Raw genomic sequence first — 26,099 nt, forward strand, 5'->3', positions numbered from 1 at the left:
ATCTGCATTGAATGACAATCTTCCATTCCTCTCGGCTCTCTGAATCCATTATCTCTCTCATGGGAATGAATGCTTTGCTATGACTGATGATGAATAAGATATATAGGACAAATGATGCACTTTTTCATTTAAAAGACTAAAAAGGAAATTCACTTTAGTCTCCTTTCTGCCTAGTTTCATTAAAATCTAAATACAGCTATTCTAAGGGATTTTTTTCCTAGCTCAGTTCAGTTTGACAAAAAAGTGCTCATGTATCATTTAAATCAATTACAGATTCTCTATAAATATACCTCAGAAGTTTCATTTTGACACTTTTTGGTTTAAAAATAAACCACAAAATGTCACCAAATAAGCAATCAGAAAATACTTTTCAAAAAAGTACTGTGAAAAAGTATATTGGTTATAATTATCACTAAATTATATTCTAAGAGTTGTTTCAACTTTAGATAGTATTTAAGAAAATATCTCTATATAATTCCTTTATTTTGTAAAATATCTTTATATTTTATAAATATATCTTTATTTTCTACCTAAAAAAGCATACAGGAATGGCCACAATACTTAGAAGAACATCAGATCTACAGTTTAATTACTACATGAGCTTAGGCAATCACAGTCAGTTAAGAGAAGACCATCCATTTCCCTTGCTAGATGAGAATTACTGCCCTTCTTTAATAATTTCCATGACTTAACACAGCATCTGGCACATAGAAAGTGTTCAATAAGTACTGCTACCTAAGCAGGAGGGCTGAAAGAGAAGTTCTTGAATTTAAACTGCAGATTTTCACATGCTCTGCCAACATGAAGGCCTCTAACAGATATTGGAAGCAAACCTACTTTCTAAAAAAAATCACCATATGCCGATGCACAACAGTATATTTAGTGAATTCGTACATTATTAGGGAAATATTACAGCTTTAACAGAGTAAACACCTTACTTTAAGACTATATTCTATTACTCAGGGGGGAATAAAAGAAAAACTTTTACTTTACTAGAGTTTAGACGTATTGGTAATCACACACATTGTTTTATGATATTTCAGCAACCTCTGATAAATTGCAACAAAGTTAATTTCTTGCTTTAAATAAAGTTCCATCATCTTGTCCCTAAACACCCAGACCCTTCTGTAAATCTGAAACTCTTCCACTTTTTAATATTAGGTACTAGCCTTGCTTAGAACTAATACGATCAAAAATATATCCAAGGAAAAGGACTGGAGGGAGAAAATGAAGAAGAGGGAAAGAAGGAGGGAGGGAAAAAATGAAGGGGAGGGAGCAAGGAAAGAACAAACAGTGTACCAAAAATGTTTTCTTCTTCTTCAAATAAAAATGTATATAATACACTGATGTGCAATTTAAGGAAGTTTGGCGTCACTCAGAAGAAAACAGAATGAAAAAAAAATGCCTCTAGTGCTTTGGGTATCTCTAAATCGTGTGAAGAGAAACCTGATAGCTGTTGTGGTTATTCCTCGTTTCTCTGCTAGCTCCACCTTAAAATCCTTCTGAGTTTCTCAGACCTGCTCTTTGAGACCCTGAAGGTTGACTTCAGTAGACAGCAATCCAGGACTCCTCTGCCCTTCAGCTTTAGGCTGGTACTGGCCAACGGCAGATGCTGATATATGAGAAATCATGAGATATTAGCATCCACGTCCATCCCTGCCTTTTTCTAGCCACAGAATCTGAACCTGGGCACCTCTTTGAAAGCTTCAGCTCTACCTATGCTACAGCAACCATTCCCTCCTCTCCCATACCTACACCCAAAGGTAGAAGCAAGAGCTTATAATCCTGATTGTTCCCTTAACTCTCATCAGCCTTCTATAAAGAGGCCTTCATAAAACTATCTTCAGTGAGACCCCTGGGTGTGCATCTGTATCCTGTTGCTCCCTGACTAACACAAAGGTAAAAGTCTTGTAACTCTCAAGAAAAACTCTTCAACAGAATCAAGTCTGCAAATCACTACCACCTAATGATGACACTTATATTAACTGGAGCTAAGCACACTGAGCAATCAACTGAAAATAAAGAAAGCAACTTAGACCTGGGGTTAAAAACAAACAAGCAAACAAATTCCTATAAAGTACTCAGAATTGTCAATCTGCACATGGTTCATTCACCTTTGGTCCTGATGGAGCTCTCTTCTCACTTACTTTCCATTTAATGGGATGAACATTTTCGTCCCATAAAGCAATACATCAGCCTGGCCTGTTTCATCAATTGGCAAGTATATCATAAACATTTATCACTATAAAGATATAATTCACTTACATTTTAAACACCAATTTTTTATTTAAAATGGTTACTCAAATAAGGACAGTCTTTTTAGAAAATCTTCCAAAATTGTCATTATTATTTTTACAAAAACATTGTAAGCACCAAGTATTTAGTGATGCTTCTATAGGTTAATTAAAAAAAGTTAAAAGCTAATGAATGGTTCTTCAGTTCAGTCAGTTCAGTCGCTCAGTCGTGTCTGACTCTTTGCGACCCCATGAATCGCAGCACGCCAGGCCTCCCTGTCCATCACCAACTCCCGGAGTTCATTCAAACTCACGTCTATTGAGTCCGTGATGCCATCCAGCCATCTCATCCTCTGTCGCCCCTTTTCCTCCTGCCCCCAATCCCTCCCAGCATCAGAGTCTTTTCCAATGAGTCAACTCTTCACATGAGGTGGCCAAAGTACTGGAGTTTCAGCTTTAGCATCATTCCTTCCAAAGAACACCCAGGACTGATCTCCTTCAGAATGGACTGGTTGGATCCCCTTGCAGTCCATAGGACTCTCAAGAGTCTTCTCCAACACCACAGTTCAAAAGCGTCAATTCTTCGGCACTCAGCTTTCTTCACAGTCCACCATAATAAATGTTGTTCATTGCAGAGCCAACTAGAAAACTAGGACTGTTCACAGTTCAATAACATGACCCTGGACCATTAGTCCAAACAGGCTGCCATAACAAAGTATCACCAACTGGATGGTTTAAACAACAGACATCTATTTCTCACAGTTTTGGAGGCTTGGAAGTCCAGGATCAAGGTGCCAGAAGATCTGATTCCTGGTGAAGACCCTCTTCCTGGCTTGCAGACTGTCATTGTGTCCTCATGTGATAGCATGATCTCTCTTCCTCTTTTTTAGGGATATTAATCCCATCACAGGGTTTTCATGACCTCTTCTAAGCCTAATTACTTCCTGAAGACCTCATCTCTAGATACATGGGGTGGAGGGGTGGGTAGCACTTCAACATATCCATTGGAGGTGGGGGTAGGACATAAACATTCAGTCTTTGCCAGCCACCTAAAGGAAACACTTTCCAGTATCATGTGTAAACTGAGCCTTACTTTTTTCTTCTACAGAAAACCTTTATTCATGTCCAAAACTCTAAGGTCCCATTTTGCCATTTTCCTTCCAGAAAACTCCTCCCAGGAAATTTCTTCATGGGACTTCTCTTTCCACTCTCTTCTTAGTTGCTCTCTATGGCTGTTCCACATTTTGCACTTTATTCTCTCCTGAGATTGAGCAAATGATTGGCATGCCACGTATTCCTCTTGCTTGGCTGGCATCCATACATGACCTCCTTAGGAAGAATGCTTTGGATGCATTCAAAAAGAATGAATTACCATGCTCCTGCATTCTTAAATATCTGAAAATATCTGTCTAGACATCTGACTGATAAATTGGACAGGGAGTAGGAATCAAATTTCCTTCACCCAATAAATCTGAAATAATCATTTCATTGTTCTCTACCCTCCCCTGTAAACTGATGAGCCTGCCTGATTCTTTACAGGAAGAATGTGTTCTTGTTTCCTTTCAAAAGATTCTCTTAAAAAAAAAATGGGGTTGCTGCTTTGGGTGCACCATACCTACTACATGCAAGGAAAAGACAGGATGGTTGTGACTACCCCCAGCAAGAAAGAGTGGGAAAGCTGAAAAGCAAGGATAAATGATACAATAGCAACCACTAGCTTATAAATGATAAAAGTCTTCAAAATAGTGAAGGTGATACATCATCCACATTAAACTCTACCCCAAGAAACTGAATACACAAGGTGTGTTATTCACCCTGAAATTTTATTTTACGAACACCCCCCACAAACTACTCGACTTTAAGTGACACATATACCACACACTGGAGGGGAAAATATCATGATGAAGAAGGAACTGTTCTTCAACAGAGGGAACATCAAAAAGGCTGTTTAAATTAAAACATAACTAATTTGTTACATGGAGAAGGCAATGGCACCCCACTCCAGTACTCTTGCCTGGAAAATCCCATGGATGGAGGAGCCTGGTAGGCTCCAGTCCATGGGGTCACTAAGAGTCGGACACGACTGAGCGTCTTCACTTTCACTTTTCACTTTCATGCATTGGAGGAGGAAATGGCAACCCACTCCAGTGTTCTTGCCTGGAGAATCCCAGGGACAGTGGAGCCTGATGGGCTGCCATCTATGGGGTTGCACAGAGTCGGACACGACTGAAGCGACTTAGCAGAAGTAGCAGCAGCAATTTGTTACAATGCAGGTCAAGAATATAAAAATATCTCTCACTGCTGAGTTTTTGAGAATTCTGAGTAATTTAAATTTTATACTACATACTTCTTTATCATAAAAAGCCACAAAAATTCACAAAGTTGTTAAAATTACCTCCAAAAAAAACTACTCAAAATACTTTAACAGATGCAGGGCCACTGAGCTAAACCATTACAGTGATGCTTTAGAATATCTAAATCGCAACGTGAAGGGTATTTTCTTCACTTGTGTAACTCAGTAGGCCTAACAGAAGGGAGATACTATTCCAGCGATGGGGACCCAGAATGGAAATCACAATCCTTATTTCAAGAAAAGGGACTTAGTACAGGGAATTGGTTACATAGTTCAGTTCAGTTCTGTTCAGTCACTCAGTTGTGTCCGACTCTTTGCGACCCTGTAGACTGCCGCACACCAGGACTCCCTGTCCATCATGAACTCCCAGAGTTTACTCAAACTAAGGTCCATTGAGTCTGTGATGCCATCCAACCATCTCATCCTCTGTCGTCCAGTTCTCCTCCCACCTTCAATTTTTCCCAGCATCAGAGTATTTTCAAATGAGTCAGTTCTTCACATCAGGTGGCTGAAGTAGTGGAGTTTTAGCTTCAACATCATCCTTCCAAAGACTATTCAGGATTGATTTCCTTTAGGATGGACTGGTTGGATCTCCTTGATGTCCAAAGGACTCACAAGAGTCTTCTTCAATACCATAGTTCAAAAGCATCAATTTTTCATTGCTCACCTTTCTTTATAGTCCAATTCTCACATTCATACATGACTACTGGAAAAACCTAAAAAAAAAAAGCTATCTTTGACTAGATGGACCTTCCGTTGGCAAAGTAATGTCTCTCCTTTTTAATAAGCTGTCTAGGTTAGTCATAACATTTCTTCCAAATCTTTTAATTTTCTGGCTGAAATCACCATCTGCAGTGATTTTAGAGCTAGAAAAATAAATAAATAAAGTCTGACACTGTTTCCACTCTTTTTCCATCTATTTCCTATGAAGTGATGGGACCAGATGCTATGATCTTAGTTTTCTGAATGCTGAGCTTTAACCCAACTTTTTCACTCTCCTCTTTCCCTTCTCTTCACTTTCTGCCATAAATGTGGTGTCATCTGCATATCTGAGGTTATCAATATTTCTCCCAGCAATCTTGATTCCAGCTTTTGCTTCACTCAGCCTGACATTTCTCATGATATGCTCTGCATATAAGTTATGTAAGCAGGTTGACAATATACAGCCTTGACATACTCCTTTCCGTATTTGGAACCAGTCTGTTGTTCCATGTCCAATTCTAAGTGTTGCTTCTTGACCTGCATATAGATTTCTCAGGAGGCAGGTCAGGTATTTTGGTATTCCCATCTCTTTCAGAATTTTCCACAGTTTCTTGTGATCCAAACAGTCAAAGGCTTTGACATAGTCAATAATGCAGAAGTAGATGTTTTTCTGGAACTCTCTTGCTTTTTCAATGATCCAACGGGTGTTGGCAATTTTATCTCTGGTTCCTCTGCCTTTTCTAAATCCAGCTTGAACATCTGGAATTTCACGGTTCACATACTGTTGAAGTCTGGCTTGGAGAATTTTGAGCATTACTTTGCTAGTGTGTGAGATAAGTGCAATTGTGCAGTAGTTTGAACATTATTTGGCATTGCCTTTTTTGGGACTGGAGTGAAACTGAACTTTTCCAGTCCTGTGACCACTGCTGAGTTTTCCAAATTTGGTGGCATGTTGAGTACAGCACTTTCACAGCATCATCTTTCAGGATTTGAAATAGCTCAACTGGAATTCCATCACCTCCACTAGCTTTGTTCATAGTGATGCTTCCTAAGGCCCACTTGACTTCACATTCCAGGATGTCTAGCTCTAGCTGAGTGATCACACTATCATGGTTATCTGGGTCATGAAGATCTTTTTTGCATAGTTCTTCTGTGTATTCTTGTCACCTCTTCTTAATATCTTCTGCTTCTATTAGGTCCTTACCATTTCTGTCCTTTATTGTGCCCATCTTTGTGTGAAATTTTCCCTTGATATCTCTAATTTTCTTGAAGAGATCTCTAGTCTTTCCCATTCTATTGTTTTCCTCTATTTCCTTGCACTGATCACTGAGGAAGGCTGTCTTATCTCTCCTTGTTATTCTTTGGAACTCTGCATTCAAATGGGTATATCTTTCCTTTTCTCCTATAACCTATGGTTACACAGGTCATAGTGAAAAAAGAATTCAAGTGGAGGACAATTATGTAATTATTGTCCTCCACTTGATTAGCAATAATAGGAATCTGGTAATTTCCCTAAGGAAGAGGAAGAATTTACTGGAATCCAGAAGCCAGGGCCATCTAGCAGAAGCTGGAAACAAGGCAAGCTTTCCCAGCATGAACTGAGCTCACTGAAAGATAAGCAACAAGAACAAAAACACACCTGCCCCAGGAGACAAGGTCAGCCACACTTTAGACAGAGGGTGTGTGAGGGAAGAAGGGAAAGTTCCCTGGCTTCTCCCTCAACCTGCCCTCATGTTTCGCCTCCGACTAAACCAACTCAATAGAAGCAGAGTTCATGGGAGTTGGGGAAATGTGATGCAGAGTAGAAAAGGGCAGGTGCAAGGATCTTTGGGCAAACAAACAAATGACTAGCGCAGCCAAATAGCTGAACTGGTAAGAATATTGGCTTACCAAGGCAACCCAGATCACTGAAAGCACATAAAAATGTGTACATAAATGGCTCAGTAGTAAAGAATCTGCCTACAATGCGAAAGCTGCAAGAGACACAGGTTTAAGCCTTGGGTAGGTTCAAGCCTTGGTAGCAATCCACTCCAGTATTCTTGCCTGGAGAATCCCATGGACAGAGGAGCCATAGGGGTGCAAAGAGTCAGACAAGACCGAAGCAACTTAGCACACACATGTGCAAATGTTCATAAAAGTGTTATTCACAATAACAGCTTTTATTCACAACAGTTAAAAAGTAGAAACAACCCAAATGTCCATCTGTTCAGGAATGGATAAACAAGATGCGGTATATTTACACAGAGAATGTTATCCAGCCATAAAATGGAATGAAGAACTGACTGCTACATTCTACAAAATGAATGATCCTTGAAAGCAGTGTAATAAAAAGTGAAAGAAGCCAGAAACACAAGGCACCATGCTGTATGATTCCATTTATAATGAAATGCCCAGAATAGGCAAATCCATAGATTTAGGGAAAATAGATGAGTGGTTACCAAAAACAGAGCGAGAGAAGAATTGGGACTAAACGCTAACACCTATGAGGTTTCTGTTGGGCGTGATGGAAATGTTCTGAAATTAGCAGCAGTGGTTGCACAACACAGTGACTGTGACGATACTACAAACTACAATTTGAAGTGTACAATTTGAAATGGTAAATGTTATGTGAATTAGATGTCAACTTTTAAAATGTTAAAATAAGAAAGAAAACAAGTAACTAAGAAGTGAGAGTATAATAATAAGCCTTCAAGATTTAGGTCAAAAGTCATTAGTCTCCATGGTTGCTCGGCAGTGGCTCTGCACCACAGTATCACTACTGAAGGTCACTGATACTTGCTGAGAAAATGCACTATGATTTTCAGGTTCCTAATCTCTAAATAATACATTTGAGGTCCTTCTGCTACTGATTTAGAAGCAAAACTAAGACAGCTAAGTCATTTTTTCAGGAACCCATCATAAGAGGTGGGTCTCTGACAGTCAAAATTAAAATGAATACTTCCACAGTTTCACATGAGGAATTGCACAGCTCCAAAGAAGCAAAAATTTCCTTTCTTTTTTTTCAATCTCTATTCAAGCTTAAAAATCCTTCCAATTTTTTTTAATAACACAATGACAGGGATTGACAATGTAAAGAGTACAACCCAGTATGAGGGAATGAGGGAAAGGATGTGAGGAGAGAGCTACAGATTTCCAAGTCTGGCAATAAAATGGACAAAGCCTCAAGGCTAATCAGTGAATTCCAGCAGACCTGCTTGGGACCACTGTCTGGATAAGCAAAACAAACAGTGCCATAAACCTTTTACAGATTTACTACATTTCCATTAACTCCCCTACAATACAAAATGATATTCAGTTGTGTTATCTGTGGCATAAGAAAGAAAATCACAACAAATTAAATTGCAGTTGCTTTAAACGTCTATCTTAAGTGACAGCTGCTTCTTAGTGTAATACAATTTGAACTTAAAATGAATAGTTTAGGTGTGATCAAGATACAGAGAATGTTGAAATATGTTATAATCATTCACACTTGGGGCTAGATTTAACTATTTTAAAATAGAACTTCTCTAAGAAAACCTCTAACTTGATAAGAGAATAAGATGAATAATGTTCCTTCTTTGTATAAGTAAATGGTGAGCTTAATAAAGTCACTTTAATGGACAAAATTATGAAAATGTCAAAAGACAAGTGCTGAAGAACAACCATAAACAGAATAATTTTATAGACATTAAGAATGAGTGAAAAACCAAAACTGAAACTTAACAAAAAGTACTGTATTATCCAAACAGCATATACTTTTAACACAATAGTTACAAAAAAGCAACATGAGGCAGAAAATTATTATTTATGTCACATAGTTCAAAATCTACCTTCTAGCATTAACAGCATCCCCCAAAATTCCAGAAAGTAAAGATGCTTCCCTTTAAAAATAATCCCATTAAGCATTATCACAAAACTCTTTAATCCTGCACAACAACCAGGGCCAGAAGTTGGTTCATATATTGAAAATATTGGTTAAATCAGAGAATGATTATATATACTGTAAAAAATTACACATACATAGCAAAAATCATACATATTAAAATGTTTTAAAAGACAAATATAAATATTCACTCCCCTTCTGATATAAATTACAGCTATTTCTTTAAGTTTAGGTCCTTTGATTAGGATTTTGTATCATATGAACCTATACTTACAATGCAATGCTTATAATTTTTAATTTCCTTTGGATTAAAACAGAATGAAAGCTAAAAGGTACATGCAATATAATTGGCATATGAAATCATCAGATTTATATCATTTTTTGCAATTCACTGTGCATGCTTAATTCACAGTAACTTTCTAACTTGTCCTTACTGAGATTTTTCCCAGTACTTGATAATTTTCTTCACTGTCACACTCACAGTTCATCACTTTACAAAATATTATATTACAGAATTCTAATGAAAAGAATAGGCATTCACAGGATTTGAGGCAGATGGGAAACTGGCTCATTATAAGCACACAAAGCAACTGGCAAGAGCAGAAGTACACACATGAAGTAGATCCTTAGTCTACTCCCCATGCACGCTCAGCATCCTATGGGAAACAGGCAGTATCACTTACAGTGAGCGTGTCAAGCAGAAATAAAGTCTAAGAAGTAGATAATGATTAAGTAAATCTCCACTGTACATCTATTCCATTGAAAATGTACAATTCATCAGTGAACACAGATAAAAGCGATGGGAGACTCAATATCAGACTAGCGAGCTAGAGAACATTCTGACAACTTTCTACAAAAATGCCTATTAGCTAATTAGTTATTTTAAGTTCACATACATCAAAGAGTTTATTTTTCAGCATTGGTGCTGATTTAGTTAACAGTCCTAAAGCCTTCTACCTCTGCCTTGTAATTTGCCACTCAGTCACCAAAATAAACAGTACCGAGTTCCCCAGACTACTTTGGAAATTCACTTTCTAGAAACTTGTTGTGTGAGTGCTCAGTCATTCTGTCATGTTCAACTCTTTGCAAGCCTGCGGACTGTAGCCCAACAGGCTCCTCTGTCCATGGGATTTTCCAGGCAAGACTACTGGAGTGGGTTGCCATTTCCTTCTCCAGGGGATCTTCCAGACCCAGGGCTTGAACCCACATCTCTTGTGTCTCCTGCATTGGCAGGCAGATTCTTTACCACTGTACCACCTGGGAAGCCTTCTAGAAACATCACCATTTCCAATAAGCCAAACTGAAGGAAGCTAACTAACAAAAATGCATTCAGAGAGGACCTATGGGGAGTGGAAAATGTCTACACTGCAAAAGACTCTTTGAAGTTCCATCTGAATCCTAAGGTCAGTAGACATTTCAAAGAAAACGTCTTAACAATCTCTGTTGGAGCATTACCCTACCTGGCACCCTCTGCTCCTACAGGAAAGACTCTAAGATATCAAAAACTCTGGCAGATTAACACTTCATATTTTGAAAATGTGTTATTTGCCAGGGGGGTCATTTATGTTATTATTCCTTATTTTTTATAAGTCTCCACAAAATCAAATTCTGCTTCCAGGATCACTGATATAAGGCTTAGCCAAATTATTTGGTTAATGAAATGGAAGTGAGACCACATTAGCCACTTTTGAACTGAAGCTTTTAGAGCCATGACAGGTTCCCTCCACTGCTCTTTTTCTCTGTCACCAGATTGGCACATCTCACACAGGGGCTGCTCCATCACCCTGGATGCTGGAAAGAATGTGACACTTGGGACAGAGCCATAGCTGACAATTGCAGCCAACATGAGCAAGAAATAGACTGTGTTACTGTAGGCAATTAAAATGGTGGCGTTTTTTTGTAACAAGCCATACCACAGAGAAAGTGAACACAACCACCACAGATTTAGCTGAAGAAAGAGAATACAAAGGAGGTTGACATCAGAACTCTACCTTCCAACCAGAAAGGACTTCTAAACCAAAAAAAATAATAATCACTATTTTTCAGATCAACGTTTTTCAAACTATTAATATCTATGATGATAGGCCAGTTACCTTTCCTTTTTCAAATTTCCAATCTATTCCAGACCAATATATAAAGTATTAAAAATGAATTATTAGAAAATTGAAAGAAGACTTTCAAAATTTAAGCCCCAGTATTTGTATTATCATTATTAGATTCAACAGAAATAAAATTCATCTGTCAAACTGCTATTAGGTTTCTAAATGTGTACTCCCAATTTCTGAGAATATATTACTGTAAACCAATTACAGGACACAGAACCACACTGCTCCACAGAGCACACTTTGAGGAGCACTGTTTCAGAGCATGTGAAATTAAGAAATATAAATGCTTTTGTGATGATATAAACTTCTTGGTACTTGTATAAGTGGAAATTAAATTGTAGACAAATTTTGCCCAGAAAATAAGTAAAAATTTTCTTTATTATCTTTCCCACTCTGCAAAAATATCTGTGGTTCTTTTTTTCTATAGGCATAAAAATCAGGTATTTTTTTTTCTTTCCCTTTTCTTTTTCAGTCTATCAATGATAGACATTTAGGTTATTTGAAAAGTGCCTAGCTCCAAGACTTAGTAATTTTAAATGAAATGTTTTCAGTTATAGCGAATAGGAACCCAATTATTTTATATTGACATATGTAGTTTACTGCCTTTCTCTCTACTTATTATTATCTAGCTACTGGAAAGCAGCTAGTTTTCTTCAATTATTTAGCAACCTGCAATAAACATGATTTAGTTCTAAAATCCCAAGTATATTTTAAATCACATTTAATTTTCTAAAGAATGAATCTTTCCTTTATTAAAGATAATTCAAAGTTTCAGAAACTCATCTCAAGCCATTAAAGTAGCTTCTGTCTGGCTCAGAAATACTTTTTGGGTGGTAAGATTCCAATCTTGATGAATGTCATTATATATACACTGTCCTGGGTGGCTGCAGCAGCTGCTAGCTGCTTAAAAAAGCTAGTTAAAAGAAAAAAAAAAAGACTAAAAGGAAAAGAAATGATTGTTTCATTTTCTCTCAAATGAAGAAAAATATGTGTAATATATTTAAAGTGAAGGTGCTTTCCAAGTCTTAAAAATGTGGATGGCAAAAGCCAGAGCTACTTCAGTTTGGGCAACACTGAGACTATATCAATTGATTTTTGCAAGACCTTTTAAAATTAATAGCATTTTTTAAATAAGAAAAAGAAAGAACTTTTCAAATTAGAGTAATTTTTCCATTAAGATTTCTGTAGCACTAAATGATGTATAAAATGTCTTCACATTTGCAATCTAGTTAGTATCTACTGCAATCTAGTTAGTATCTACAGCAACCCAGTTAGAGAAATAAGAGGAATATCATCGCCTTTATCCCTACTAAGCCAGATGAAGAGCCAAGTTTCGAGAGCTCTACTTGGGTTCAAACTCAAAATGCCATTCTTTTTTTTTTTTCCTCTACACACCAACTCCTGGTAATTCTTTCTTAAAGATCATTTATATTTTACAACAGTGAACATTTGTACCTAAAATATTTTCAGGTCAGTTGGCAAAAAAATATGCTAGAAAAACATAAATTTACCAGCAGTTCTATGAGTACAGAAAAGGACAGTGCAATTTCTACAATGATTAGAAGACGAGAGAGACATCACAATATGCTAACATAATTTGACTACTGGTATAATTTCTTATAATACAGAATTAAAGTCGACAGTCTTTAATTTTCATTTCATCTGAAAAATTATCATTAGTAGATGGTTAATGATTTTAAAAATTGATTCAAGATTTCCTTTTACTATTTTCTTGTTACTGTAAATATAAGTAACAGTCAATTTATGCCTTCACAGAAATGAGGTTTTTATATTGGTTTTTGAAGATATGTTTTACATTATCTTTGGAAGTATAGGGAAGAGGTAGGTACAAAAGCAGTGTTTTAAATTATATATGTATACACTTTCATGATAAAAACATAAGTAAAATTATGTTACTTTTTACATCACTGCTGCTGCTGAAAAAAATAGGTTTATTTTAGGTGATATTTTAAGTATATACATAAAAGTTAAGCTTACTGTTACATCAGATGACAAAGTAAGGAAACAAATTCTTAAAAATGATCATGTTATAGTTCAAAGTTATTTCCATAGAATCTTTTGTTTACTGCTGTTTCAATTTAGCTGATAAATATGAAGTTATATGAATACAGTTAAATGCTTTTAAAAACATTTTAATGTCATTACCTAAACACCTAGAATAATTTTAATTAATCTTCATTTGCATTTCCTAATTTTAAAAAATCAACTGTAATGTTTTTAGCTAGTTAACACAAATTGTATTTCCACTTCAGTTTAGTACGTTTATACATTGGAAGACTTACTATAAAATCAAACACATTTTTGATGCTGAGAAAAACCTTAACAAAGAAAAATAACTTTCTTCTTACTCAACTCTTCAACACATGAAAAAATAGATTTTTATGTAAATAAGGGAAAAATAAAATAGAGAATTCCTTAATTGTGTTTTTTAAAAAGACATGTTTAGTTCAGTAATGTATATTTTCAGCTATGCTGTCAGTATCATCAAAATTCTGTATTATACAAAGTCATATTAAATTTATACTCAGGTGTAACATTCTCTCCCAAAGACATACTATTTTCAAATGCATTATTAATCTAGAATTTTGGCCCTACTGTCAACTTGAAAGTTGCTTTTATTTATTTTTAAGCCAAAGCTCTTCAGTGAGAAAAGTTCAAGATCCCACATATAAGGAGATCCTGAGAGGCTGCACAGATTCTTTACTGTCTGAACCACCAGGGAAGCACCTCAGGATCTCCTTATATTTGAGATCTTGAACCCAGGGTTTGATTCCTGGGTCAGGAAGGTCCCCTGGAGAAGATGCTAGATATTGGAGCTACCCACTCCATAATCCTTGCCTGGAGAATTCCATGGACAGAGGTTATAGTCCATGGGAATGCAAAGAGTTGGGCATGACTGAGCAATTAAAACTTTTACTTTCTGAGACCATATACATGACCAAAAAAAAAAACCTTCGTCTAGATAAGTAGATATATTAGACATTTAAATTTTCCCAACATACTGCTTGTTAATTATTTTAACAGTTAACTATATTCTATCATACTTCCTATCTTTTATCACAGTTTCATTTATATTAGACATTCCTATCTCTCAGGTAAAAATAAAGGTCCACAGATTAAATCTGATATTCTTCCTACCCTTAGAAACTAAATAAATACTGCCTGATTGAAAATAATTGACAAAGTATTGTTTCAAGTACAAGGAGAGATTTTAAATTATGTGACATGTCTTCACAAAGAATAGAATTTTCAAAAATCAAATTAGATTTTTAAAAGTTAAGCTACTTTACACTAAAATAGGAACTAGATAATTTTTAGTGTTCTCTTTACAAAAGACTATATAAATTATTATACTTTTAATATTTAAGCATTCAAACTCCTTAAAAATTTTAAATACAATTTCCAAACATACACATGGCTCAACTGGATTTACAATGCACAACTATATAGCTACCAAATATAGTTTCATATAGTTTCCCATATTTCTGTATCTCTAAAATCTGTTTAGTGGATTCAATCATAAATATGTTACCAAATGCAAGTACCAAGTTTTAACTGAGAGTCTTATAGTACTTTTTTTCTTGGTATATGTACATAAATGTACATAAAAATCTAACAAACATTCTCAAGCAATACTTCTCAATAAATGGCAGTAAAAAAAAAAAAAAATAATAAAATATAATGCCCAAAAGCACCTTGATTAGAGGTTGATGCAAAACAAATCTATTAACAAAAAGCTAGTAGTCAACACAGTCACTCAGAGAAGATGGGGAAATAGTCATGTTTATATACAAGAAAAAATTATAACAATTTTAACAGTTTAAGTGAAAAGACTTATAGCTTCAAAATATATTTCATAATAATCACCTGGCCATGTTAATCTGAATCAGCAGATCACATGATCTTTCTTAAAACATTCCCTAAAGTTTTCACTAACTTCTCTAGAAACACAGGAAGCTTATGTCATCTAATTTTGGGAACGACACAAAGAATAACTTACAGTCCTTTGACCTGTTCTTTTCAATAATAGAGCCACTAAACAAAGGTGGCTACTGAGTGCTTAAAATGAACTTAGTGTAACTGAGAAAATAAATTTAAAGTTTTATTTAATTTTAATTACTTTATTAAATGTAAAATTTAAAACTACCACTCAGTTGAGTTGCTAGAACTTTTAACAATGTTTGGAAAAATTTGGGTATGCACTTTAAACTGCAAATTGCATTAAGTCTAAATATAGATCAAGTATTTCCAATGAAAAAATACCCACCAGATTTAGAAGAAGCAATACGAAAGAATGAAAATATCTCACTAACAAATTTTACATTGGTTACATGCTAAAATATATTTTGATGTACAGGATTAAATTTTAAAAAACCTATCATTATTAAAATTCGCTCCATTTTTCTCCTTTATTTTTTAATATTACCATGAAAAATTTTAAATTATATAAATGATGCTCATTATATTTCTATTGGGCAGTGCTGCCTTAGACTATATACATAAAATCAAAAAATTTTTTAAAGTTAGGTTACTTAAGGTATTATTTGCACACAGTAAAACTCACCCTTTTATACATTTACTTCTATAAATTCTGGCAAATGTATACAATCATGAAACCAACACAATCACAACATAAAATGTTTCCATTACCCCAAAAAATGTCCCCTGTTTCTTATCAACTTGTCAACTCACGCCTCCTACCCCCAAACCCTGACAATTCAGTTTTCTGTCCCTATAGTTTTAATCTTTCCACAACAGGATAGCATATAGACCTCTGAGTCCAGGAAAATCAAAGTTTAAAGACCATACTATACCATGGTGCTAGAGGATTATTATTATTTGATATTTCCTTTCCTTGTATTATGAACATTTGCCAAGGCTTAGTTTTCCAGTTATTCCATTTTCAAAACTGAGTTTCTTTCCCTGTCACTATTACAGTAATTTATTTATACTTATAGAATAAAACTGAGAAGATTATATATTAGTTATGTACTTACAAGGCTTCTACTAAACTGTAAGCTAGAAGCCTGACTTGTAGAACTACTACACTTAATTGTCTAGTGAAATTAACAGTGCAGATAATAAGGCTAAGAAGATATGTCCCACTGTTATTAAAAAAAAAGAAAGGAAAGGGAAAAAACAAAGAATTGACTGATGAAGAAGTTAACCCTCTAATTTAGATGTTTACATTTACTGAGGTCTCAAAAAAAGATTAGAGGATGCAAGAACTATGATGCCAAATAACCAGGAGCAAATGGTAGTAGAGACTGAACCTAAACCAAATTTTTACCTAAATTGGTATTGGTTTTGTCAGAGCTTGCTAACAAGGTTGAATAAATTGGGAGTACTCTGCCTAACACAATTTTTCTCACAAACTCTGTTATTTCTGGTACATGATTATATAGAATATAAAGTTTTAAAAAATACATGTATCACATCAAATCAGAAATACTTTTAGCACATAAAGGCAAAGACTCAAGAAACTCAACGGGCTCTATCTGAAAAGTAGAATATTTGTAATCAATAATATTCATAAAAGTTAAATATATAACATCTATGTTTTAAGTAAATAAATGAAATGCTACAACTGACTTTAATGGTTCTAAAATACTTACTGAAGTCTCCAGTAAGAAAAACTCCTTCAGCTCCTGGGGCCCATTCTTTGCAGTATAAACCACCATCAGCGCATCTGTGGACGCCAAATGATTCATAACCTCTGGAAAACCTATCAATACCACCTTCATTCTCTCCAATGTCGGTCAAAGTCTGGTTAAACCGCTTATACCTTTGAAAAAGTGCAAAAGAAAGGAAATTGTAAAATCAAATAATCTTCCAGAAAAGCTGCTGTAATTAAATATCTGTTTTACTCTCATTCAGGGAAAAAAAAAAAAAGATATCATTAAAGAGGAATGATGTGAATAATTTCATTTATTGCTAGAAGTTACCTGGTAAGATATCATTCTTACATCAAATACACTGAACTAATCCAACAAACTTTTTTTTGTAATTTCAAGCATTATGGTATAAAAGAAAACATGATAGTTACGTTATTCCATGAATATTTTAAAATCAGCATTATAGCAACTTCCATGTCAAGACAGTATAATGAAGGAGCATTCCTACATCTATAACTTCTAAAACACTGAAAGAAAATACAGTTAAAAACCAGCAATAAAAATAAAATTACCCTACAGCAGGTCTTGCATACTTTTCCTGTTAAAGGGCAGATAGGAAATATTTTAGTCTTTGCTAGCCATCTGGTTTCTGTCACAATTACTCAACTGTGTCTCTGAAGCATGAAATTGGCCACAGACAATATGTAAATGAATGGGTGTGGCTGTGTTCCAATAACACTTTATTTACAAAAACAGGTGGCAGGGCCAAATTTGGCCTATGGGTTATAGTTTGCCTAGTCTTGCCCTACAGCAACTAACCATGGAAAGAACATTCATCACCTCAAACTATGAAAGCCAGCGGCCATGAGAAGAAACTAAAGATTCCTTTCCAAGCAGGATCAAGAATAATACATGGCTGCTCTTGACCCTCTACCAGACCCCCAGAGCCCACAGTTAGGACCGGTACACCAAAAATATATTATTACTTGCACTTATTACCCCAAGTCTGGGGAGAAGCAAAGTAGAACAAAACTGGCAAAACTAGAGAAGTGAAGCATGTGGCAGGTATTCTCTGTCAGAAGTGAAAGTTCCAGAACTGTGCAATGAATTGACCAATGCCCATAAACTTCCCTGTGCTTCCCCACACCCTGAGGGGTAATCAATAAAAGTCCCAGAAAGATAGTCATGAATCCAAATAGAGGTATAAAGGAAATACACAAAATATCAGAAGCTAACTAATGAAAAACACCTCAACTGAGGTGAACAGAAAAATAATCTTTATACAAATGTTTCACCCTGTTGTTGCTTAGTTGCTAAGTCAGGTCTGACTCTTTTGCGGCCCCATAGACTGTTGGCACCCACTCCAGTACTCTTGCCTGGCAAATCCCATGGACAGAGGAGCCTAGTAGGCTGCAGTCCATGGGGTCACTAAAAGTCAGACACGACTGAACAACTTCCCTTTCAACTTTTCACTTTCATGCATTGGAGAAAGAAATGGCAACCCACTCCAGTGTTCTTGCCTGGAGAATCCCAGGGACGGAGGAGCCTGGTGGGTTGCTGTCTATGGGGTCACACAGAGTCAGACACGACTGAAGTGACTTAGCAGCAGCAGCAGACTGTAGCTCGGAGAAGGCAATGGCACCCCACTCCAGTACTCTTGCCTGGCAAATCCCATGGACGGAGGAACCTGGTGGGCTGCAGTCCATGGGGTCACAAAGAGTCGGACACGACTGAGCAACTTCAGTGAAAGTGAACTTCACTTTTCCTTTCATGCATTGGAGAAGGAAATGGCAATCCACTCCAGTGTTCTTGCCTGGAGAATCCCAGGGACAGGGGAGCCTGGTGGGCTGCCATCCCTAGGGTCACACAGAGTCGAACACGACTGAAATGACTTAGCAGCAGACTGTAGCTTGCCAGGCTCCTCTGTCCAAGGCATTTCCCAGGTAAGAATACAGGTGTTGGTTGCCATTTCCTTCTCCAGGGGATCTTCCCAACCAAGGGATTGAATCTGCATCTCCTGCAGGCGGATTCTTTACCACTGAGCCACCAGGGAAGCCCATTTCACACTGTACTTCAACATAAATAAAAATTAATTCAATCATAATAAAAGCTGAGGGATTATATTAATATGATAGAATAATAGGATGAGAAGTAAAAGGAAATGTCAGACCCAAGGAAATAAAAAGAGTAACAAAATATATCATTAGAAAAATAATAAATTAGAATTGGCAAGGAACTAAGTGTACATGCAACAACAACAACAACAAATTAGGTAAATGAACAATTGGAACTTGATATGATTAGAAAAAAAGACAAAGAGGACTTCCCTGGTGGTATAGAGGATAGGAATCTGCCTGCCCATGCAGGGAACATGAGTTTGATCCCTAGTCACATTTCAAGAAAGAAATGTGAAAGAGAAAGAAAGCAATGGCTTACCTATTAAGATACTGGAATCTAAGTTTAAAAATTGGACCTCTAAAATAAAAATAACTTCAAAAGGTCAAAGTTATAAATATTAAATTAAAAATAAACAAAACCAGGAGTTCACAGTAAAAGAAATACAAATGGCCATAAAACACATTGAAAAGACACTCAAATTCAATCCTAGATTTCAAAGTTGCATTTTCCACTTAAAGACCAGTAAGATGTGATAGTCTGTGCAGACAGAGTACAGGTGCAGGAAAAAGACATTTCCAAATACTCTTTAACAAAATATAAATTAGATAACTATTTGGCATTAGCTAGCTATGAAAATTTCTAAATCACAGTCTTCAACCAAGTAATTCCATTTCTAGAAATTTACCCCTTGAATATATCACACAAGGAAGTAAAAACATCTACATGTACAGTGTAATGTACAGGTAATCATTATGGCATTATTTAAAATACCAAACCATAGAAAATACCTACCTGTTCAACAAGAGAGGCTGGTCAAATTAACTGTGGAACACACAAACAACAAATTACATGAGATTCATTATGAAGAATGAGGTAGAATGAAATGTACTGATATGAAAAGATGTCCCAAGATAGATGGCTTAGGGAAAGAAGTTGCAAAGCAGTTTTCCACAAAACATCTCTTTGTATAAAGAAATATTCATACAGCTACAGATGGCAATGTAGATGGTATTTTCACAGGGCCCCTTTCCCTGCACCAGGGGTTGGATTCCAGTGGGCTGGGGCGAGCAGGGGCCTTAAGTTCCTAGCCCCACCATGCTCTCACATTTACTTCAAAGACAGGAAGAGGTACAGCACAGAATCTGATCAGTGGAGTGCAAAGCCTATGGGTATGGTAGGTTGTGAGTGGAGTATTTCAAATATGACCCCCTTTTGTATTGTCTATATATACCCAACACATACAATACACATGCCCGCCTGTGAGTGCACATCCCCATGGTTTTATGAAAATGCAAATTATATTTACTCTATTACTTGAAACAAATTAACTTTTAATGAAATGATGTAACTCCAGTATCACTGGCAGTCTTTACTCCAGAGGACGCAAACTGAATTACTGACAGGAGCCAGGCAGGTAGCATAAATACGAAGAACTGCCCTCGCATAAGAAACACAAAGAACAGCATGATGATAAAAGAGTAACCAATGAGGCTAGCCTCAGAGTATGGAAAACAAAGTAGAAAGGAGCTCAATTGAGATGGGGAGGACAAAACCCAGGGAAAATTGACAGCATCTATTTAAAAGCTCTAGCCTATTGTTACGAAAGATTTGCCACATAAAGTAATTATTCAAGAATGAAAAATATTCCAGATTTTTCTATGAATCCTCCCTAATTTAACATCAGCAACTATTTCAAAATACTTTAAATACTGATCTAGGCAAAAGAAAAGGCAGCAGAAGAAAACCTCAGTCTATAGCTCTAATAAGAGATTTGTATGCAAACTCTCTCATACTCTAAATTCTATGAGAAAATGATTTTTACCTCTTAAAGATACCATTCGGCTATAACTCTCAATGCGTGGAAACTCTAATCCATATGAGATGCATAAATAACAACATTTAATGATCAAATGGTATAAAAACAATCAACAAAATAAATCTGGATAGAAGTAACAAAACTAGAAGAGAAAAAATAAGTAAATCTGGACTTAGGGTAAAAAAAAAATACATACACATATATTATCATAAAACAAGAAAAATTACTGGTTCTTTTTTTAAAAAGCTATCAACTTTTGGAGGGCAAATAAATGTGGCAATAATTTTATTGTCAATGTGGTTATAATATCTTTAAAACACAATTTTAGATTTATTTAAAGTTTAAAAAATAATCCTTCTTAAGACATTTCAAAAGATATATACAAATGTGCCATTTACTGAAAATTGAACAGAAATAGGATTATAGCATGATATTACTTTAACTAAATATCTTGACGTCCTCAAGGTCAGCCCTAAAGCTTCTGATACAGAAATACACATTCCACTTTGAAATCACTGTGGCTCAAAAAAGAAAACGCCTGAGGATATAGCAAGCTCATCATGCCTGTGCCCTCTCCTACTACAGTCGTCTCTCTTAATATTTTGCTATGAATTTATAGGATATTTAAAAACTGGGTCAAATTCTTGGTAACCAAGAACATAAAATGAGTTAGTATTGTAACTAGAATTTTGTACAGATATAAAAATATTATAAGATTTAATATCTTCATTGATGTTTTTAATCCTCTTTGCAGAAAGAAAGAAATAGACGCACAGATAAATATGAAAGTTGCTCAAGGTCAAGAAGGTAATAAGCAACAGAGATGAGGTATTATTTATCACAAAAGGTATTTTTAAAAAATCAGGAGACATAATCTCAAATTAAAAGTCACATTTCCTCTTAAAGAAAGTCCCATAACTTTAATTCATAAAGTTATTAATCTTATAATTAAGAGGATCTGATAAGGCTCTAGAAATAAACAGTGTAGGTTCAAATTCTAACTCTGTTACATAGTATATGTAACCTTGAACAAATTACTTAACCTCCCTTTTCCTGAATTTCTTCCCCTGTTAAGTAGGGGAAATCTGATAGTTTATAAGGAATCAAAGAAATGACACCAGGAGTCATCCCCACAGTAACCAGCATATACTCAATAATTTTAAACTGTAGCTTTTCACCACCTCAGTGAGAAGCACTGCTGTATTATACTTTTTAATTTATAATATCTTAAATTACACCACTTATTTAGATTTAAATATGCATGCTAATTATTAGTAAACATTAAGGACTGTTTCTCCTTAAATTTCCAAAGCATTTAAGAATATTTATATTTTCCTGCTATGAAAAGTTATAAATATAGGCATACTAACACATAACACATACTAGGTACTCCAGATTAATCTGAATGTGTAGATTATAAAAAGTTTGGAAGAAAACTAAGTAAATTGGATAGCCTAGGGGAAAAAAAGTTACTTTAGGGAAGTAGTTAATGCTTAGTTTGGAAAAAAAAAAAAAAGAAACCAGCTAAAAACCTTTGCTCTTTTGTAAGACACTTCATCTTAGATCCATACTGAAGTTCTAATTTCAGGCAAGGCTGTGAACACTGGAGATATGTCAGAGGAGATGGATCATACCTTATCTGGAAACACCTAAGATGTAGAATTCTTTCTCAAGTGCTTCTAAGTGGGTCTGAAACACAATGAACCCATGGGGGAAGTTCCTTCCATGCTAGCTTAATTCTTTTCAAGATTTTATATAGTCATCTGTTTCCTAAAGGAGATTTGGAATAGAGGCAAGAAAAAGCACAGAAGTAAAAGCTCAATAGGAATTTTTAATAAACTAAAAAAGGGGGAAATAAGGTTAAAGGAGAGGGGAACTGAATATTTTTTTGGAACAAAAAAAAATTGCTTTTTAAATCACCCTTTCAAAAGACTTCAAGGTGACTGGCAGAAATTTTCTTCTTCAAGCACAAAGTACCTGAAATATATAGACTTCTCTATATATTAAATCTGTCAAGTGAAAAGTAGGCATTTGAGACTGTAAAGTGAATAATTTCTGTCCCTCAATCAAGGATAAGTATTCAATAACAACAACAAAAAAAAAAACCCACAACATATTTCAGTTTAGTTCAGTTCATTTCAGTTCAGTTCATTCGGTCATTTGTGTCCGACTCTTTGCGACTCCATGAACCTCAGCACGCCAAGCCTCCCTGTCCATCACCAATACCGGAGTTCACTCAAACTCATGTGTATCGAGTCAGTGATGCCATCCAGACATCTCATCCTCTGTCGTCCCCTTCTCCTCCTGCCCCCAATCCCTCCCAGCATCAGAGTCTTTTCCAATGAGTCAACTCTTCGCATGAGGTGGCCAAAGTACTGGAGTTTCAGCTTCAGCATCATTCTTTCCAAAGAACGCCCAGGGCTGATCTCCTTTAGAATGGACTGGTTGGATCTCCTTGCAGTCCAAGGGACTCTTCAGAGTCTTCTCCAACACCACAGTTCAAAAGCATCAATTCTTTGGTGCTCAGCTTTCTTCACAGTCCAACTCTCATATCCATACATGACCACTGGAAAAACCATAGCCTTGACTAGACAGACCTTTGTTGGCAAAGTAATCTAGGTTGGTCCTTACTTTCCTTCCAAGGAGTAAGCGTCTTTTAATTTCATGGCTGCAGTCACCATCTGCAGTGATTTTGGAGCCCAAAAAAATAAAGTCTGACACTGTTTTCACTGTTTCCCCATCCATTTCCCATGAAGTGATGGGACAGGATGCCATGATCTTCGTTTTCTGAATGTTGAGCTTTAAGCCAACCTTTTCACTCTCCTCTTTCACTTTCATCAAGAGGCTTTTTAGTTCTTCTTCACTGTCTGCCATAAGGGTGGTGTCATCTGCATATCTGAGGTTATTGATATTTCTCCCGGGAATGTTGATTCCAGCTTGTGCTTCTTCCAGCCCAGCATTTCTCATGATGTATTCTGCATATAAGTTAAATAAGCAGGGTGACAATATACAGCCTTGACATACACCTTTTCCTATTTGGAACCAGTCTGTTGTTGCATGTCCAGTTCTGACTGTTGCTTCCTGACCTGCATATAGGTTTCTCAAGAGGCAGATCAGGTGGTCTGGTATTCCCATCTCTTTCAGAATTTTTCATAGTTATTGTGATCCACACAGTCAAAGGCTTTGGCATAGTCAATAAAGCAGAAATAGATGTATCACAGGGTAAAAATATTTATTGTATGCCAATAATTGAAGAACCTCTCTTTGATAAGTTTATCAGTCCAAGAGAAGACTGTTCAGCTCAGGACAGGAAAGGGGTGAGATAAGCAAATGCTAACAGAAGAATAAATATAATAGAAAAACTAATGGGATAAAGCAAGATTTAAAAAGGCTCTAAAAAGTGGCTGGCATTTGTGCTATATCTTAAAGGATGAGTAGTATTCTTTAGCAATTAAGGGACAAGACAGAGAAGAGCTTTACACGTGTACAAATTAAGGCGGTCCTTGTGGGCACGAGGACTAGCTTTATGTAGCTGGATAGGAGGAGGCGTAGAAATGTAGAGTTAAATCAAGATGGAAAAGATGACTTTCAGTTATATAATAAATTAAATGAAAAATAAAAACCTTTAAGACTTTAAAGAGGAGATAACTGATACTATCAGAGACAGTCTTTAAAGGGAGCAGTTTGAAGGATGAATTTTAGTAGTCAGAATAATATTAACAAAGTCTTTATTAAACAGACTGAACATTAAAATACCAGAGTCTGTGAACTCTCTTGTTATACTGGTCAATGAAAATAATTTTAAAAGTGACAGTATAGTAGACATGGTTTCTTATTTTTGAATGCTTTCCTTATATTTAAATGTTTATATGTACTAATCAATAAATAAATGTATAAATTTTCAAAATTTCACCTAAAATTTTAGTGACACTTCCAATCTGTAATTTAGCATACACTCCAATCTTAATCTATCAGGAAACAGTAAACATGGGACCATTTAAATAAAAGTGACAAGTGAGAAGGGGTAAACTCATCCATTTATTCCACAAATATTACTAAGCATCTACTATACATCCAATGCTATGCGAGTCACTGAGAACAGAGATGAAAGACAAAGCCCATGCCTTCAAGACATTCTTTGTTAAGTGTGGGAAATGGTAGAGAGAAAACCAAGGACTGAGAAAGCATTCTGTAAGATGAAGATTTATATTCAGAAGATAGAAGCAGCTAGGTGATAAATACCACAAAGACAGGAAAAATTATCTGTTTCGCACACAGATATACCTGCTGCTGCTGCTGCTAAGTCGCTTCAGTTGTGTCCAACTCTGTGCGACCCCATAGACGGCAGCCCACCAGGCTCCCCATCCCTGGGATTCTCCAGGCAAAAACACTGGAGTGGGTTGCCATTTCCTTCTCCAATGCATGAAAATGAAAAGTGAAAGTGAAATCGCTCAATCATATCTGACTCTTCGAGACCCCATGGACTGCAGCCTACCAAGCTCCTCCATCCATGGGATTTTCCAGGCAAGAGTACTGGAGTGGGTTGCCATTGACCTAGTCATTTAAAATACTAGCACATATTAAGTACTTAGCAAATAAATATTTAATGAGTACCTACTACTTCCCAGACTGTGGTTAGGGAATGGTGATAGGATGGTTAAATTTAGATTTAAAATTAGGATTATTACATCTGAATTTGCCAAAAAAGGTCCGTATAGTCAAAGCTATGGTTTTTCCTGTAGTCATGTATGGATGTGAGAGTTGGACCATAAAGAAAGCTGACTGAGCACCAAGGAATTGATGCTTTTGAACTGTGGTGTTGGAAAAGACTCTTGAGAGTCCCTTGGACTGCAAGGAAATCAAACCAGTCAATCCTAAAGGAAATCAGTCCTGAATATTCATTGGATGGACTGATGCTGATGCTGAAGCTCCAACCCTTTGGCCACCTGATAGGAAAAGTCAACTCATTAGAAAAGACCCTGGAGCTGGGAAAGACTGAAGGCAGGAGGAAAAGGGGATGACAGAGGACAAGATGGTTGGATGGTATCACCAACTCAATGGACTTGAGTTTGAGCAAGCTGGCAAGTTTGAAGCCTGGCATGCTTCAGTCCATGGGGTTGCAAAGAGTTGGACATGACTGAGCAACTGAACAATAGCATCTGACCTTGAATTTCAATCCTACCTCCTACCAGCTATAACTAAGACTTAACATCTCTATCTAAATAAGAATAACAGAACACATTTCATAAGAACCAAATGATAATGAAATGAGA

The 26,099-nt window shown here is 36.1% G+C and overlaps 1 protein-coding gene across 1 annotated transcript in view; it reads right to left on the bottom strand.

Annotated features, from left to right (window-relative positions):
• Nucleotides 1-26,099, bottom strand: part of GBE1 (1,4-alpha-glucan branching enzyme 1) — a 314,187-nt gene that overhangs the window by 231,050 nt on the left and 57,038 nt on the right. Inside the window, exon 2 of the mRNA XM_070367825.1 lies at nucleotides 16,893-17,062. Coding sequence (XP_070223926.1) covers nucleotides 16,893-17,062 — 170 coding nt within the window. The remainder of the gene's footprint in view (nucleotides 1-16,892; nucleotides 17,063-26,099) is intronic.

The sequence above is a fragment of the Bos mutus genome, chromosome 1 (assembly GCF_027580195.1).
Source record: "Bos mutus isolate GX-2022 chromosome 1, NWIPB_WYAK_1.1, whole genome shotgun sequence".
Taxonomy (NCBI): Eukaryota; Metazoa; Chordata; class Mammalia; order Artiodactyla; family Bovidae; genus Bos; species Bos mutus.